This window comes from Mesoplodon mirus (genome assembly GCF_964341445.2).
Source record: "Mesoplodon mirus genome assembly, chromosome: 11".
NCBI classification, from domain to species: Eukaryota; Metazoa; Chordata; class Mammalia; order Artiodactyla; family Ziphiidae; genus Mesoplodon; species Mesoplodon mirus.
The window spans coordinates 81,381,303-81,401,114 of NC_138987.1; the positions used below are offsets into that span (position 1 = coordinate 81,381,303).

At 38.6% G+C, this 19,812-nt stretch overlaps 1 protein-coding gene across 1 annotated transcript in view; it reads left to right on the forward strand.

The window, feature by feature from the left end:
* ITPR2 (inositol 1,4,5-trisphosphate receptor type 2) overlaps positions 1 to 19,812 on the forward strand; it is a 540,309-nt gene that overhangs the window by 360,715 nt on the left and 159,782 nt on the right. Inside the window, exons 38-41 of the mRNA XM_082634919.1 lie at positions 8,939 to 9,047; positions 10,018 to 10,205; positions 15,044 to 15,227; positions 16,168 to 16,424. Of these exons, the coding sequence (XP_082491045.1) occupies positions 8,939 to 9,047; positions 10,018 to 10,205; positions 15,044 to 15,227; positions 16,168 to 16,424 (738 nt within the window). The remainder of the gene's footprint in view (positions 1 to 8,938; positions 9,048 to 10,017; positions 10,206 to 15,043; positions 15,228 to 16,167; positions 16,425 to 19,812) is intronic.

Consider the following 19,812-nt stretch of genomic DNA (forward strand, 5'->3'; position numbering starts at 1 on the left):
ATAGCTGTTTATTTAGTACTTATTATGGGCTAAGAACATAAAGTTTTCCATATACAATTTCTTTTCCTTAAAATAGTCCTGCAGTGTGGATATTATTACACAAAGATGGGGAAACTGAGTCTGAGGGCAGCTAAATAAAATTCTTGAGATCACAAAGCCAGTAGTAGAACTCAGATCAAACCAATTTTTTTAAAAATGGTGTCACCAGTTTACACTTATCAACAGTGTATGAAAATTTCCATTGTTCCATAATCCTTGCCAACATTTTGGACTGTGAATCCATTTTGTTTCTTAAAGGAGCAAGCCGCTTTTTTTTTTTTAATTTTTTATTTATTTTATTTTTGGCTACGTTGGGTCTTCGTCGCTGTGCATGTTCTCTAAAACATTATCATTTTCACTAAGTGCACAGCTTTCCAATGCTGAGCCCTTTTGTAAATTGCATGATTATGTGTTAAACAGTGTGCAGATAGATATCATCTCACTTAATTCTCAAGAGCTTCCCTTGAAGTTGTGCTATGCAGAGCTCCTCTTCATTCCATTGACTCCGTAGATACTTCTATCTGAGGAAATTCTAAATATATTCTGAACTTATTAAAATTTGGCTTCATACTTCCTTTGTCAAAATATTTGCATTGATTGATAAGTAATGCGAGTGCTAGTTTTCTCCTTCCCTTTTAAGGACAATTTCTTTCTAGTATTTTTGGGGAAAGGGATTAGGTTTCTCTCTCTCTCTTTCTGTAAGGGGGTGGCTATTCTACCATGCTGTTCTCTTGATAACTCTTCCAAGTCCTGTGCTCTCACTGCCCCATGGGCCAAGACCCTCTTGGTTGCAGGTGGTAGATTCCCAGCTTGGAGCTCGTGAACTACACTGAAACAGGAAGGTGAATATAGAAACAGGAAGGTGAATATAGGGCTGGAGTGTGCTGGTCTTACCTCTCTGTCTTTTTTTCTTTTTGTTTTGTTTTTGTCTTGTTTTTTTTTGTTTGTTTGTTTGTACATCTTTAGCTTTACTAAGAATGTCAAATTGTTTTTCAAAGTAGCTGTACCAATTTGCCCAGCTATCAGTGTTCTGTTTGCTCACATGTTTGTAAAAGCTTGATGTTGAAAGAATTTAAATTTTTTTCCAGTTGTGTAGGTGAGAAATCTCTTACTGCAGTTTAAGTTTTCATTTCTCTAATTACTTGTGAGGTTAATTATCTATTTTCTTATGTTTATTGGCTACTTGGCTTTTCTCTTCCATGACGTGCCTGTTTGAGCCTTTTGCTCATTTTCTTTTGGATGATTTATGCTTTTTTTCTAGTGTGCAGGAATTCCTTAAACACTACACACACACACACACACAAACATATATAATATCTTTTCCCAGTTTGTGGTTTTAATGATGTGTTTTAATTAATGGAAGCTCTCAATTTTACTGTAGTCTTTTATAGTTTGCGGTTTTAGTTTATTGTTTAAAAAATCCTCCCCTACCCCTGTATCATAAATATACTCTCCTCCATAGATCTCTGAAAGTGCTACAGTTTTGTCCTTCACATTTAAATCTTGAACCTACCTGGAATTGATTTTTGTGGATTGTGTGAGATACAGGTTGAATTTCAATACTTTATATATTGTTCCTTACCACTGTTACTCCATCTTGCAAAGTTGTACCTATGTATCAGTCTTTACCAAATGATTGTGGAAATATAAGAGGAATCACAGCACTTGAGGATCTAAAACAGATATCACTCTTCCCATTGTCCGGGAGGGAAGCTCTCCAATTGTACTTCACATTATCATTCAGATCAAGGTCAATTCTCTCATTTATTTCCATCTCCTCCCCTTCTTGCTTTGTCCTCTTATGTTCTCTGAGACCTCCCATAAGCTGAATCTTTTTTGCTCTATACCTCTCCATATCATCCTTCAGGTACACAAAGCCTTTGCAGAAGCTTTGAAATTAACCATTTGAAATTCCATTTTTCCTGGCCTTTGGTGTGAGTGTGCATGCTTGCATTGGCAGCATGTCGATTCCATTTTTCTCAGTAACAAGTAGTTTCTATACTGTGAACCAGCAGATTATGGGCTTAACTTTAGTGGTTGTGTGCACTGCCATTTGAGTGTAATTTTATGAGGTAGTGATTTATGATGTGTGTCAAGGAGTTTTGCTTCAATAGGGAAATGGTGTCTAAGGCTCATCTGCTTATTGTCTGATTAGTTACTCTTCTCTCGACTTTATGTTCTGGAGATGAGATGAAGACTGCTTACTCAGAAAGGTAAACAATTACAGGCAGAAAGATCCATTCTCCAGTACTGTGGGTGAAGAGTTGCATAAGTTCTCAACCTCTGAATGTAAGCAGACCCTGTATTGAAATGGGTGAGGTGTATGATTTTGTTGAGTTTCATGTCAGTCCATATGCTTCCTGGAAACCCAGTACTGAGAGGCTTTTATTAAACCCCAGAGAAGATAGTTTCCTTTACTTCTCACTAGTTAGAGGGCACAAACGCATCCTCTATGAAAAGCCTTCTCAGCAACCTTGTTTGTCTAGAGGCTGGGATATTTGATAAACCCAGAATGATGACTTTAAGTCGCTCTTATCTCAGTATCATCATCAAATGTTTTAAATATCATCATTTACTGTGTAAATGTTTAAATTTCACAAATGGAATCAAATGGTCTAGTGAGGATTATTTATGTTGAAAAACAGTGCCATATATCCTCTACATATTTGAAAATTCTTTCAGCATATGCTGCAGAATTGCTTTTTGCACCCCCTTTCCTAGTTCCTGACACATGGTAGAAATATAATGTCTTTACAGTGAATTAGGAAAAGGGAAGAAAGGAGATGGCAGTAGATTGCCATTGTGGCGTATGAATAATTGGCTTAAAATTTTTCCACATTCTTTTTTTTTGTAACCTCCTTTACAAAAAAGGAATTTCAGAATTCTTTTCAGAATTATTGAAACATCTGTATGTTTTTCAAAATTATCATGATTGTGTCATTGGATTGATGAAGAGCATCTTGTGAATGTATATAATAACTACTCCTATTGAAGTTTATGTTTCTTGTCTTAAGAAAGTGGGGAAAATCATCAGGGGAAAGAATTGGCTTACATTCCTTGGAGTCAGTGACCAAGAAATACAAACCATTAGCCAGTTGGATTATAGGAGATTGGCCACATTTCCGCCAAGGAGTTCCTTGAAGATGTAGTTGATTATAATGACGGATCTAATGTAATTCCACTAGGATACAGCTGTTGCAATAATTTATTTGAAATTAGATACATACCTTTTTAACCCCTGGGAATTCAAATGAGGAAAAATATCTAATCAGACAGGCTATCATTAATGAAAAGGTTAGGGGAACGCCAGTTAGACTAATATCAAGTTTAATGTTAAAATAAGATTGTGTGGAGACTATAGATACATACAATCACCTCCTTACAGATCTTATCCAAGCTGATTAGCAGCTAATTGTTAGACTTGGAGGGAAAACCCTAAATTAAGCATCTTCAGTTTGCAATTTTCATTACCTTTTGAATTTCTAGTTGAGGGCTTAGTTTTCTAGGATTCTGGTTGTGGTGACATATTTTGATGATGTCTTGATGATATTGCACACTATGGAAAAAATATTACTTTAGTGTATGATACTTCCAAGGGAACAGGAACAGAGGTGGAATCAGTACCTCAAACATCACGTCCTTGGACTCTTCACTCCTAATGCTATTAACTCCCGTTAAGGCAAACAGGGCTGTGCTTCTTTGAAAATCAAAGAAAACCTCTAGTCCTTTCTAAGACTAATACATTTTTGTTATCCTTTCTATCCATGAAAGGCAATCATTTCTGACTTCTTAATTTTTTTTAATTAATTTATTTATTTATTTATTTTTCGCTGCATTGGGTCTTCGAAGGTTGCTGTGTGCGGGCTTTCTCTAGTTGTGGCGAGCAGTAGCTTTTCTTGTTCTGGAACACAGGCTCTAGGCGTGCGGGCTTCAGTAGTTGTGGCATGTGGACTTAGTAGTTGTGGCTCGTGGGCTCTAGAGAGCAGGCTCAGTAGTTGTGGCACATGGGCTTAGTTCTCCGTGGCATGTGGGATGTTCCCATACCAGGGCTCGAACCCATGTCCCCTGCATTGGCAGGCAGATTCTTAACCACTGCACCACCAGGGAAGTCCTGAGCTTCTTAATTTTTGATCCATTGGAGTTGATGCAACAGGAAATGGCCGGGAAAAACCCATCCTCTCAGATTTTCACAAACTGTCAGTGTGACTTCTCTTTTTATGGAGATGTTTTGTTGTAATTTCAGAAGGTGGTTGTTAGTTATGTTGGCTACATTACATTTAGTACATCTGGGATGTGTTCATATGAAGACATTGGCTAAAAGCTGTGTCTTGTGGCCTGGAATTGACTCTGATACTGAAAAGACTGGGAAGGACATTCCTTGCTACTTGGCCTAATCTAACAAAGACACCTTCTTGGGAAGCCCAGTCAGGAATTCATTTTGGAATTGAAGAATGAGTACAGAAGTTGAACTTCTCAATTGTTGTAGAATTCTTTTCGAAATATGTTTTTAGTTCTTTCCCAAATTTCTGCCATGGCAATTACAGCTCTGAGACTATTATTTATAACCATGGCACCAGAATTTCTGACCATGGCTCTACAGTTACTTTTATTTGAGTTAAAGGAATTTGGGTAAATGACTTGCCCCTCAGCTGTCACCACTGTAAGGCCAAGACAGGTTTGGACGTAATACTTGCCTCCCACGCCTCAAGGCAGAACTCAGTATTTGACAACAGGAATCAGTTCTGCTAAACTTGTGATGTGGCAATATCTAAAGTTTTCCAATCTTAAATGAGGACGGTTAAGACAAACAGAACAGAATCCTGTTCCATCTCTGCCTATTCTTCATTCATGTTTAGCACCAAAGTTTGCCTTTTTTGAAAACTATGGAGTTTGAACCAATGTAGCATTTTTTTCCACCTAGTTGAAGTTGGAAGGTCCATTGTGAGCCCCGGGTCCATTAGCTCACAAGTATATAATTCTAAGGACTGATTAAAATAGTGGACAAATAAAGATTTTCAAGTAGTTTATCATTTATTATTTTTGCCATTTTCTTAGTATGTGGGATGGTTTGGTATAAAGTGAGAAAGTATGTACAAAATCACCTTGTCAACTGTAAACTGTTCTGTGATCTGAATAATATTAATACTAGAAACAACAGCATCGATTATACACGAATTACGTAGCACTTACTATGTGGTGGGAACTGTTCAAAGTACTTTACATATTTTTCCCTATTTAATCATCACTGAAGCCCTCTGTGAGTAAGTGTTACGATCATTCCATTTGACAATTATGGGACTGGACACAGGGTAGTGAAGTAACTTAAGATATTCCAGCTAGTATGTGGCATAGAGGGGACTGAAATGCTGACAGTGTGGCTCCAGAGTTGAGAACAGAGATATAGGGAGCCCCCGTCTCCTTTCGGTGGCATTCTGAATGTCACATAGTTAAAAAATATATGCTTCTAACTAGGCCGGAAGTAGATAAGAAGAATGTTGCTCATTTGATTTAGATGTTTATGAATCTGATAAACACCTGTGATTTCATCTGCCTGAAAAGAATTTAGAAATGATGGCAGGTATGGTGCTCATTTTAATTTGATATGAAACACTTCCACTGTCTGATTGGTTTTGAACAGCTTTATTCTTCTAGCAATATAAAGAGCATTTTTAAAAACAGAGGGTAAAATGTAGCTTTCTATAATATTTATCCTTTAAACTATTGCTTTTCTATCTCTTGGTTGAGTTCTTGGAATAATGTGGTTTAAAGGCTCTTACAGAGCATAAAAAGGGAGCTCATTCACATGGACCTGGGGTTCTACTCACAACAGGTTCTCTTCCAGACAGTGACACTGACTTGTACCATTTCAAGAAAATCAGTCCTGTGTTTTCACATTTGTCAGTTTTACTTATTACAGCTGGGCCAACTGTATGTTACTGGGTTAGAGTGAGAAGCAATCCATTCATGTGTAGAGGTGAGAACCATGATTAGTGCAGCAAACTGAGGTGCCCTTTAAAGAAATTAAGTACTTCAGTCAATGTGTTCTCATGTCTTTCTCCCCAACATACAACCTCAGCCTTATAATTGATGGGTCTAAAAAGGTTTCTCTTAGCATCTCCTTCTGCTGTAATGAGATACACAGTAAAAGCCCATTTGATTCCAAAGAAATGTCTTATTTTGTTTTTCCTCCCCTGTTGGAAGGATGCTTCTTTGGCCAGATGAAATTAATTTACTCAAAAGGCTTTCTTTTAAAAGAAAAAAAGAAAATTTCATTTCTTACGTCTTCTCTAAGTGCCCCACTTTGGTTTGACAGGGGCGAGTTGAGTTCTCTTCACTGGTAGAATAAGCTCCTAACACCTCACTATCTCTTCCAAGACTGATCATCACCTTTACTCACAACACCCCTATATGAAAAAGTCTTAGAGGAAGAAAACATGAAATAGGAGGCAATAATAAATGTCTGTGTTCTCAAATTTAAGTGTCAATAAAGGAAAGTTGCTATAAGGCTCTGGGTGCCTGTTGAAATTCTTGGCACTGTGACATTTAGGACATACATATTTGTTCCACACTGTGTACGAGACAGCTTTGCTGGGATGATCGTCTGGGTTAGCAGGGGAGGTTTGCCATGTAAAGCCTCTTCCGAATCAGCTGTTTCCCCTTAAGCACTTCCATAGGGCTTAGTATACATCTCTATTATGGAACCGATGGTATTGCAAATTCTTTGAGGAGAGGGTTATATCTTATTCACTTAAGATAGTGCCTAAAACACACTTGGTACCTAATGAATATTGGTAGAATGGAGGGAGGATAGGACATGTCCATAAACAAGAAGAAGAAGAGCTTTTCAGACAGAGAATATGATGTGAACAAAGAGAAAGTGTGGTTGAGGAATCATCACATAGTTCAGTTTGGTTATTATATAATGTGTGAAGACGCTTTTGGAAGCAGCTGTTGAAAAAGTAGAATAGGTGGGTTTTCACAAATCATTGTCAAGTTGGGTATGGTGGTTAATAGATGATCCCTTAAGTTTGGAGCCTAAAAGACCAGAACGATGTGATCTCCTTGAAATAAATTGGATTTCTTCAGTTTGAGAGGAAAACAGGTTTAAGAGAGAAGGAATATTCCCTTCTGAAAAGCTGAGTTTGAGGTGCCACTAGAATCTCCAGATGTAGATAAGGAAATGTAAGTGGAAACAGGATGAGAGGCTCAGGAAAACAAGGTCAAGGCTGGAGGAGACACACTTGGCAGTGAGACCTGCACAGGTGATTGTGCAAGCAAGGGTCAGATGAAGTTGCTGATGGGGAGAAGGAAGCTGAGGGGAGAAGAGCTGAGGACAAAACGTGAAACAAGGCTGGAGAAACAAGGACAACCAAAGCATGAGAGAGAGAAGGAGGAATGAGAGCCACCTGTCTCAGCATAAAAGGCAGGCATGCTGGGGAGGGAGCGTGCAATGCAGCACGGGGAAGTGGCTGGGTTTTGCCATCAAGAGTTGGGTTCAGGTCTTACTCCATCACCTGTTAGCCGCATGATCTGCAGCCAATTACATAAGCTCTTGGACCACGATTTCCTTACCTTGGCAGTTGTGGTGTTAATTTAAATAGTTTAAGCATACAGTCTTTAAATAATACTTTAAAAATTACTCTCGTCTCTTAAAATAATAACCAGTAAACTGGAAGATTTAGAGTTGTCTATATTTCTTATGTACATGCAAGCAACTGTACTGCAAAATATATCATTTAAAAAGTGTCTTGTAATCCATACAAAATTGAAGATTTAGGAATTTTTGAATTACATGTTTGATACACTGTCTTTTGCCCACTGTCTTCGGAATAAAGCACTTGGAGTTTAAATATAATTCTCTTTGTCTGATCAAGCTTAATTTTTTGAGCACCTGCTGTATACCCAGAACTTTTCTAGCTCTTTTTACTGAGCCCCTCTAACTAAGGCTTTTTCTTTCCAATTCTTAGGGTATTTATTAATCTGTGTTTTCTTTAGCCACCATAAATATTCTTACCTACACTTTTTTTTTTTTTTTTTTTTTTTTTTGTTTGCGGTATGCGGGCCTCTCACTGTTGTGGCCTCCCCCGTTGCGGAGCACAGGCTCCGGACGCGCAGGCCCAGCGGCCATGGCTCACGGGCCCAGCCGCTCCGCGGCATATGGGATCCTCCCAGACCGGGGCACGAACCCGTATCCCCTGCATCGGCAGGCGGACTCTCAACCACTGCGCCACCAGGGAGGCCCTTACCTACACTTTTGAAACAATTTAAAATGTATAGTGTTTGTGATTTTCCTAGTACAGTCTATTGAAAATACTATATTTTATTCTTTATTTCTGGGAGAAGCAAAACTATTGTTATTTTCTTGGGAAATATTTGCAAGTTTTTGCCTCAGAAAATATTATGCAGGGCTTCCCTGGTGGCGCAGTGGTTGAGAATCTGCCTGCCAATGCAGGGGACGCAGGTTTGAGCCCTGGTCTGGGAAGATCCCACATGCCGCGGAGCAACTAGGCCTGTGAGCCACAACTACTGAGCCTGCGCATCTGGAGCTTGTGCTCCGCAAGAAGAGAGGCCACAATAGTGAGAGGCCCGTGCACCACAATGAAGAGTGGCCCCTGCTTGCCGCAACTAGAGAAAGCCCTCGCACAGAAACGAAGGCCCGACGCAGCCAAAAATAAATAAATAAATAAATAAATAAATAAATAAATAGATAGATAAATAGATAAATAGATAAATAAATAAATAAATAAAATTTTAAAAATATTATGCAGTATAAAGTTACTTTTTCCATGTCTCAAATAATTGATAAAATGCATTTTAAGTGGCACTTTAATGTATTGATATTTTTTCTTTTGCTAGAAAAAGAAATAATAACTTACACTTTTCTTATCCTTTTTATTAGGGTACTACATTAAGAAAAATACTCCTGGATCGGTACTTTAGAGGCGATTATGGTGTCTGTATGAATGGACATCTTTCTGGAGCCTACTGCAAATCTGCACAAGGAGGAGGCAAGACATCATTTTTTCCTCATTTTCGGATTTTTAGAGCGTGTCTGCATGCAGTGCTACTCTAGTATTTTACTTAACATAGCACAAATATAAAAATCATTTAAAGAGCACTATTATCAGCCACAGCAAAAATAAGAAGATCCTGCCATTTGCGCCAACTAGCATGGACCTCAAGCTCATTATGCTAAAGTGAACTAAGTCAGACGAAGACAGGCACCACATGCTATCGCTTACATATGTAATCTAAAAACAGCAAACTCCTAGACACAGGCATCAGATTTGTGCTTGCCCGAGGCAGGGAGTGGGGAGTAGGGGAATCAAGGGAAAGGGGTCAAGGAACAAACTTCCAGCTATAAAATAAATAAATCCAGGAGATGTAATATACAACACGATGACTATAGTTAACAATACTGTACTGCATATTTGAAAGTTGCTAAGAGAATAGATCCTAAAAGTTCTCATCACAAGGAAAATAAATTAACTTTATGAGATGATGAATTTAATTAATCTTATTGTCGTGATCATTTTGCAATATATCAAAGCATTATGTTGTACACCTTAAACGTACACAATGTTATATATCATTGATATACGATGTTATATCTCAATAAAACCGGAAAAATAAATTTAAAAAGCACTATTAAAAACCTTTGCACAGGGGCTTCCCTGGTCGTGCAGTGGTTGAGAGTCCGCCTGCCGATGCAGGGGACCCGGGTTCGTGCACCGGTCCAGGAAGATCCCACATGCCGCAGAGCGGCTAGGCCCGTGAGCCATGGCTGCTGAGCCTGTGCGTCCGGAGCCTGTGCTCCGCAACGGGAGAGGCCACAACAGTGAGAGGCCCGCGTGCCGCGAAAAAACAAAAAACAAAAAACCTTTGCACAATTTTGGGTTCATAAAACAATGGATTTGAACATTAGAATTAATTTTGCCTTCTGACAAAGGTTTATTTATTTGTTTTTCCTAATCACAGGAAGCTTTTCTGGACAAGATTCAGATAAGATGGGGATATCCATGTCAGATATTCAGTGTCTACTGGATAAAGAAGGTGCATCTGAACTTGTCATCGATGTTATAGTGAACACCAAAAATGACAGAATTTTTTCGGAAGGCATTTTACTTGGCATTGCCTTGCTTGAAGGAGGAAATACACAAACTCAGGTACTTGCTTACCATCATGACCATTTGCTACATTTTGTTATTTTGTATTTCTTATTTACTTGTTATAGAAACCCAGGGAAAGTAATGTTTTTTCGTTAAGCTTCTCATGACTGTCCCCCCACCCAAAAACAGCCACATTTTCCTTATATATTTATTTGATTTGCTGTAGTAACTACAGAGCTTCACAAATTATTCGGTGAAGCAGAACATTCCTTAGCAGCATCATTTCTAACAGGACACCAGAAATTCTGGTTTGCTTAGGGAAATTTTAGGCTTACTTTCAGCAAATTAGGACAACATTTTGACTCATCAAAGAATTAAATGTAGAAGAAAAAGAATTAAGTGCATTAATTAAATGAGGTAATATATATAAACTCCTCGCACAGTATTTGGCATTAACACAAGTTCCCATAACATTCCCCACCCATCCCATCTCAGATACTTCTTCAGAAGCTCAGAACTCTACCTTTCCCTTTTGCCCCAGATCTCCCGGTGTGTGTTACCCTGCTGCTTCTCCCTGCTTTCACTGGTGTGGGGAGAGAAGAACCATGTCTTCTTTCTTCATTCTGTTTGCTCACTCACCTCAGGAGGGGTGACTTGAGAGTCATCGTTCATCTATTCAGTGCTGTGCTCCAGTGAGTGGTGTGCTCACTTGCATGCAGGATCAGACCACTGCTTCCAGAAGGCACGTGTTTCACTTTGAAATGCCTGCCAAGTTGTGCCTGGACTCCCCCCACACCTAAAGGCAGAGCTCGCTCGATGTGTGATCCCCAGAGCTGGGAAGTGTTCCCAGGGAACAGGCATCATCCTCCCAGCCCTGCCGCTCACTCATCTGATATTTCTAGGTTTGCCTTGGTCAGGAAGGAAACGATGCTTACAACTAATTGGAAAATCCAGAATCCATTTTCCCTCTTCATGGCAAGTAGAAGCCACATCTAATTAAACACTAAAAAAAAAAAAAATCATGTTACCTCTAAAGATATCTCTCCAAAACACACGTTATTCTCCTGCTTAAAATCAGTCACTTTCCTATAAAGGCAAACTCTACCGTAGTCCATACGATCCTTCGTGATCTAATCTCTTCAAGTTTTCCATCTTTCCTTTCTTATTCCATCTCTCCCCTCCCCCATCCTCTCTCTTGTGCACCAGCTATATTAAGCTCTTGTAGTTCCTTAGATGTGTTGTGCCGTTTCTCATGTCACTTTCTCCTCTTCAAGGACTCAACTCATGAACTTCTTTTGGAAGCCTTTTCTGATCCTGTGTCCCACTGGGCAGAATTGTCCACTAGGTACTGTACACTTCTGCTCTATCCTGCAGACATCTTCAGTAGCATTTCTTTTTTTTTTTTTTTTTTTGCGGTATGCGGGCCTCTCACTGTTGTGGCCTCTCCCGTTGCGGAGCACAGGCTCCGGATGCGCAGGCCCAGCGGCCATGGCTCACGGGCCCAGCCGCTCCGCGGCATATGGGATCCTCCCAGACCGGGGCACGAACCCGTATCCCCTGCATCGGCAGGCGGACTCTCAACCACTGCGCCACCAGGGAGGCCCTTCAGTAGCATTTCTACCACTTTATTGTGCCTCTTCATGAGTTCATCAGGCTATGATTCCTTAGAGGTTGAGACCACATGTTTTCCATCTTTGCATCCCTTGTGTCTGGCACCATGGCTGGCCCAGCCTAGGGATTCAATAAATGTTCAGGATTGAATGGCTCTATGAATGAATGGTCCGAATCAAATTCTATCTCATTCACAAAGTCTTCCCTGTCTGGTTGGGGCCGTTGGGACCGGTCCTTTATCTGAGCTCCCATAGCATTTGTTTCTTTGATGCTCACTTGGCACTTTGCCTGTGCAGCTTTGTTTGATTGTTATTTATATGACATCCTGTCTCTCCAGTTAAATGTCATCTTCTTTAAAGTAGGGGATCATGTCTTGTTCTTTATACCTATGATGCTTTATAGCCGTTCAACAAATATTTGTCGATGTGGATAGCATTCAATGATTTTTGTAGAAGAAAACCTTCTTTTAAGATGGGTTATGACAGTCTCATTTACCAGCCTTACACGATTCGGGTTTCTCACTTACCTACATCGTTGTGTAACCCAGATGTCAACTGTGTGCTCCTGGCCCTAAGAGGTCTAGTTGAGGTCAACTTGAATCCTTGCCCTCCCCAAGACTTCTGCCAAAATCCAGGAGGGGTTACATTCTCATAGTCTTGCTGGCCACTAATGTCTTGCTTTCTTATCAGTTCATGGGCTGTCTTGGCACTTGGCAGGTTCTGTAGCCCTGAGGTAGGAATCTGACCCCTTCCTTAATTTCTATCCTCCTAGCTACATAAATCAATTTATCTGTTTAATGTACTTTATTAGAGAATGGTTGAGGGGGAGGGTAGAGGAGGTGGTTAGATTACAACTTCAAATTGCACGCTAATAATAGCAACAATGAACATAATACCTCCACCAAGTGCTATTCTTGGTTAATCCTCACAAGCAATCTGTGCAGGAGCTTGTGTCCTATCTCATCTTTACAAAGAAGAATCTGAGATACACCTAAACTCACATAGCTAGTTAGAGATCAAGCTAGGATTGGAACCCGTGCCGACTGGCTCCAGAGTCTGTGCTGTTAACCACTACAGACATCTCCTTTCTGAAATATCCTTCTACCGCCTCACTCCTAGGAAGTTTCCCTGGCTGATCACCGTGCGTCACGCCCTGGTCTTACTTCATCTCTCTGGTTCCTCACTTCATTTCTCTTCTCTGTCCTCTCATTTCTAGTCTCCCCCACCCCCTTCTTGGGGGAAAGTCCTTCCTCTGTCACATAGATCTGTTTATCTATCACCCGTGGCTCCCCCCAAAACCTTAGAGTTTCCTCTTATACTCTGAAACTCATGGAGATGCTTCCCCAGTCAAAGCCCACCTCTTTTGTGAGGTAAATCGTTATGCTGCCTGTTGAGATTATATACACATATAAAAAACATACTGTTTATCTTTATTAAAATCATACTGTTCAGCTTTATAGAGCCCTGGTTTTTAAAAGTCTATGTAAATCATCTGATATTTTGAGCTTCAGGGGTTATTTTATAAATTTAGTGATTTAGAGTCAGAGAATCTGGAGTTAAATCCTAGCTCTACCCACTTACTACTTATATAATATTGGGCAAGTCGTTTACATTCACCAAACCATATTTTATTGATCTGCAAAATGGAAATAAGGATAGCGTGTTCATCACACAGTTGCACTGAAAGAATCAATGAGATAATATATGTCAAGGAACAACATAAATTATAAAAACTTTGTTTTAATAGAACCACAAAGTTCTATAACTTCCTCATTAATATATAGGAATCCCTTTCTACCTTCTAACCCCATTATATTGAAAATATTAGGGTTCAAGCATCAGCTTAATTTATGGGACCATAGAGGTCTCTGAATGCTGAATTTATCCTTTGAATTAACAGAACCAGCTTGACTGTTTCACTGTGGTTGCTATGGTTACTGTGGCTTTTTGGCCTGCTTTCTTGAGTTGTTGCTAGCCCTCTGCTTAGAGCTTCCCCCTTGTAGGTATGAAGCCAACTTGTAAGACTTCATGAAACACTTTGAGAATATGCCTTGCCCACATCACAAATTGAAGGACAGGCATCCATTTCAAGGCCTGATGTCATTAGAGTCTCACCTATAAGTTCAAGGACCTATGAGTCATGGTTTCAGGCATTCTTTCAGGAAAGCATATCTGCAGGAGCCAAACTCCCCAAAATTGACTGTTTAGATATATTGGATTATGGTCAATTCTAGTTGATCTGGAAGTCATTATTTCTTCAGATGTTTTCTTCCCGTTGTCTGTCATCAAGGTTATATAACTCTTTTTTATCAGCACAGTTCCTGGAATTATTATCTTTATTAATTTTTTTTTTACTTTCTCTTGTTTGCATTGCATCTATTCCAAGGTTTTAGTCTTAATAACTTACAATTTCCCCACCCAGTGTGAATCCTGACTTCTCTGGAGTGTATCACCTTTCCCATCTCCTACCTCTTTGGTTACTTCCTGAAGTCATTAAGCAGACCATGATGAGGGCAGATATTCTCAAGTTTCAGTACTTCCACCTCTCCGTGAGATATGTTTTATCATACTTGGGGTGTTGAATCCTTTCTACATCATTATTTACTCTAAAGCAGAATTCACTTTATACATTTTAGGATGGGCTTGCCCTAGACCCCATGCAAAGCAACGTATCTAATAAAGTACCAAAAGAATTTAGTGCCTACTTATCAGTGGGTTCCTGTGAGTGAGGCTGCCATGGTAACACATTCTAAATTAAATGTACTATAATTTAGACAAAGAGAAAAATAACTCTTTGTAGACTCACATTTACCATCAGATTAGTGGTTGTTTTCCATGCTAGATTACAAACTCACAAGGGCAGAGACTGTAGTTGTTTTCCCTGTTTGTTCTATCCCTTCGTAGCATGGGACCCGGCATATAGTAGGCCCTCAATAAATACGTGTTGAATCAAAACATGACTTCATAATAATATAAAAATCAAAGAGCTCTTTGCATACCACTTCTTACGGTACCTTTGTAAAATTTTAAAACAAATAATCAGTAGAGATGAATTCAGTAACATGAAATTATGTTGGATTTTAGTGGAAAGTGCTAAGCAAATACAAGCTATTATTAGGACACAGTAAATAGTACAGGAGACTAGCAAAGCTGTCAGTTTATGAAATAATCATGGGCAGCACATTAAATATAGACTTTTATCCATAATGCTTATGTTTATTTCAAACGTAAAAACATTACTTTCTCCCCTTGGGTATAGATGTCTTAAAATATGTTTTCTTGCAGTATTCCTTCTACCAGCAGTTGCATGAACAAAAAAAGTCAGAAAAATTCTTCAAAGTTCTCTATGACCGAATGAAGGCTGCTCAGAAAGAGATAAGATCAACAGTGACAGTTAATACCATAGACTTAGGTAACAAAAAAAGGGATGATGACAACGAATTGATGACATCTGGCCCACGAATGAGAGGTAAAGAAATAGTTGAGTATTGGGGAGAATAGAGTGAGAGAAAAGAGGGGTAACACAGTTTTTAGATCTCTCTTATGTTTTTCATCTCACTTGTCTTAGTCTAATTATTCCAGCTGTGACTCTGTTTATGGAACTCCATCCTTGAATTTTTGTGGTCATGGGGTTGACCTTGAAAGAGCTCTGTAGGGCCAAGCTCAAGCAAAGAGTTATCAGTGCAAACCAACAAGTGACATGAGAATGTTTGATTTCATTGTGAAATGTATGGTAAAGAACAACTGCCCAAACCTGAATGTTCATGAAATTTAAACTGTAAGAACAGGAATTACAGCACTAAACTCTATGAAAGATTTTTGATATTTGGAATAATGAAGTCATCAGTGTAGTAAATACAAATCATCTAAATATTAACATTTTTGAAGTTTGCCCTATTTTCCCACCTTCTCGTATTCAAGAACTCTGACATTTTATATTTATCAGAAAGACAGGAGCCCTTCTAAAATTGGCTAAGCATTAAGATCTTTTTTTTAATATCCCAGTGCAAAGTTAAATTTTTAGTTGCTACCTCAGATTCTTTTTGGGAAATTCTTGCACCTCTTGTCAGGTGATTTTATTTTATTTTTTTTTATTTTTTATTTTTTTTGCGGTACGCGGGCCTCTCACTGCTATAGACTCTCCCATTGTGGAGCACGGGCCCCAGATGCACAGGCTCAGCAGCCATGGCTCACGGGTCCAGCTGCTCCACGGCATGTGGGATCTTCCCGGACCGGGGCACGAACCCGTGTCCCCTGCATTGGCAGGCGGACTCTCAACCACTGCACCATCAGGGAAGCCCGTCAGGTGATTTTAAATTCAATTGTTAGAGAATTTGGATAACTGTCTTTTTTTTTAATTAGCAAAAGGAAGTTCATTCATCAATATAAGAATACTGCTTTATTTTCAGTAAGAGATTCATCATTACATTTAAAAGAGGGAATGAAAGGGCAATTAACAGAAGCTTCTTCGGCAACATCCAAAGCATACTGTGTGTACAGAAGAGAAATGGATCCAGAAATAGACATCATGTGCCCAGGATCAGAAGCGGGAAACGCTGAGGAAAAGTCTGCAGAGGAAGTAACAATGAGTCCTGCCATTGCCATCATGCAGCCGATTCTGAGATTTCTTCAGTTACTCTGTGAGAATCACAACCGGGAACTGCAGGTATTTGTTCTATTTTGTGTGAAAGCTGAGCGTACAGCCTATGATTATAGGTAATTCAAATAAAACTAACAAGTAGTTTTGGAGAGAGTTTGGGAGAAATAATAAAAACAACAGTGCTCTTCTGAAATGGAAGAAATTTTGGTATCTAAGTGAAGAAAAATGAGAGGAAAATTCCTTTATGCATGAAAAAAAATCAGGCTCCTACAGTATCATTCTTTGCATTTTCAACTCACATCTCTTTAGCCTCAGTGGGTATCATCTAACCTTAGGACTCTGGGATTTGTCAAGTAAGGTCACATTTGCCTCATCTGTATCTTTCATGGTTTTATAAGACTGTGGAGGCTTTCATCATTCCCAACTCAGTTCATATTTCTTGAGTGAGGATACAGAGTATCTTTGTATGTCTTCATTAGAAACAGAGTTAATATAGAAGAGGATTTTTTTTTTTTTTTGCTTTTGAAGTGTAGTTGATTTACAATATTGTTTTAGTTTCAGGAGTACAGCAAAGTGATTCATATATATATATTTCCTTTTTTAAATTCTTTTCCATCATACCTTATTATGAGATACTGAATAGTTCGCTGTGCTATACAGTAAATCCCTATTATTTATCTACTTTATATATGGTAGTGTGAATCTGTTAATCCCATACTCCTAATTTTTCCCTCCTCCTCCTCCCTTCCTCTTTGGTAACCATATGTTTGTTTTCTGTCTGTGAGTCTGTTTCTGTTTTGTAAATAAGTTCATTTGTACTATTTTTTTAGATTCCACATATAAGTGGTATCTCTCTAGATCCATCCATGTTGCTGCAAATGGCATTGTTTCAATCTTTTTTATGGCTGAGTAATATTCCAGGGTGTGTCTGTGTGTGTGTATGTGTTACATCTTTATCCATGTGTCTGTTGATGGACACTTAGGTCGCTTCCACGTCTTGGCTATTGTAAATAATGCTGCTGTGAATATAGGGGTAAGTGTATCTTTTTGAATTAGAGTTTTTGTCTTTTCTGGGTATATGCCGAGGAGTGATATTGCTGGATCATATGGTAACTCTATGTTTATTTTTTAAGGACCATCCACACTGTTTTCTATAGTGGCTGCACCAATTTACATTCCCACCAATAGTGTAGGAGGGTTCCCTTTTCTTCACACCCTCTCCAGAATTTATTATTTGTAGACTTTTTGATGATAGCCATTCTGACTGGTGTGAGGTAGTTTGGATTTGAATTTCTCTAATAATTAGCAGTGTTGAGCATCTTTTCATATGCCTGTTGTCCATCTGTACATCTTCTTTGGAGAAATGTCTCTTTAGGTCTTCTGCCCATTTTTCAATTGAGTTGTTTGCTTTTTTGATAGTGAGTTGTATGAGCTGTTTATATATTTTGGAAATTAATCTCTTGTCAGTGTATCGTTTGCAAATATCTTCTCCCAGTCTGTAAGTTGTCTTTTCATTTTGTTGATGGTTTCCTTTGCTGTGCAAAAGCTTATAAGTTTGATTAGATCACATTTGTTTATTTTTGCTTTTATTTCTTTTACCTAGGAAGACTGACCTAAGAAAATATTGCTACAATTTATGTCAGAGAATATTTTGCCTATGTTCTCTTCTAGGAGTTTTATGGTGTTATGTCTTATATTTAAGTCTTTAAGCCATTTTGAATTGATTTTTGTGTATGGTGTGAGGGAGTGTTCTAACTTCATTGACTTACTTGGGGAAGAGGATTTTTTACAACAGTGAAGGTTTTGTGAACCTTTGTAAATTAATATAATCCTGGCCTTACATCTTCTTTGGTACATTTTTTGTTGTCAAATAGATGAACTTAGGTGTGCCTAGGAATTTTGGCCCCTTTGTTTTGGGCATCATTTGTCACCATAGAAAAACCACATGAATGGTGACGTCATTTCTAAGAGCACAAATCCAGTATTAGAGCGACAGCAGAGTTTGAAGCTGTGTTTCTGAGTAAGCATCTAAAGTGCAGGTGTTCTGAATTGGTAAGAGAGGTTAGATTCATATTAATTGGATTGAATATCCTCCAAGGAGATGAGACCCTCAGGAATTAATGAATGGCGGACGCCATGACTCTTGTGGACCACCCCACCACAACTTGGAGAGAGCTGCTGCAGAGCTGTCAGCAGGCAAAGACCAGAAGCTTTCTTTGCAGAGGGAAGATACTTATGTGTGCCTGTGCACTTATGCTGACCCATGTGGTCTGTCCATGTGGGAAGTGGATGTGTAGTGTCTGATCAAACATTTTACTAATAGGAATGTGGGATCAAACAATTTGGAAAATGCTACTTATAAAAGAGTTTTGTTTTAATACGAATAAGCGTTAGAATTATTCACAATAGCTAATATGAACAAGCAGCCCCAGTGTCCATTAACAGATGAATGGATACACAAAATGGGGTGTATACAAAAAATATAATATTATTCAGCCTTCACAAGGAAGGAAGTTCTGACATGCGCTACAAAATGTATGAACCTGGGGACATTATACTAAGTGAAATAAGGCACACAAAAAGACAAATAATGTGTGATTCCACTTGTATGAGATAGAGTAGTCAAAATAATGAAGACAGAAAGTAGAAGGGTGGTTGTCACGGGCTAGGGAGAGGGAGAATGGGGAGTTGTTAATAGGTGTAGAGTTTTAGTTTTACAAAGATGAAAGGAGTTATAGAAATGGATGATGGAGATGGTAGCTAAACATTATGAATATGTTTAATACCACTGGACTGTGTACACTTAAAAATGGTTAAGAGTAAATTTTATGTATATTTTGCCACAATACAAAAAATTGGAAAAAAGTCACAAATGCAAACTAAAAGGAAAAAGAACAAATGGTAGAAATGAATTCAAATGAATTAAATAGTAAATTAAATTAGTGAAAATAAGTAATAAATTAAAATAAAATAAAAGTTTCCATCTTTGCTTACACTTTCACCAGGTTTATTCCCCCATGAAATCACTATATTTTTGTTTGTTTATACAATAGGTTTTTATGAGTCATCAATTTTATACACATCAGTGTATACATGTCAATCCCAATCTTCCAATTCATCACACCACCACCCCCATCCCCCTGCAGCTTTCCCCCCTTGGTGTCCATACGTTTGTTCTCTACATCTGTGTCTCAACTTCTGCCCTGCAAACCGGTTCATCTGTACCATTTTTCTAGGTTCCACATATATGCGTTAATATACAATATTTGTTTTTCTCTTTCTGACTTACTTCACTCTGTATGACAGTACCTAGATCCATCCACGTCTCAACAAATGACCCAATTTCATTCCTTTTTATGGCTGAGAAATATTCCATTGTATATATGAACCACATCTTCTTTATCCATTCGTCTGTCAATGGGCATTTAGGTTGCTTCCATGACCTGCCTATTGT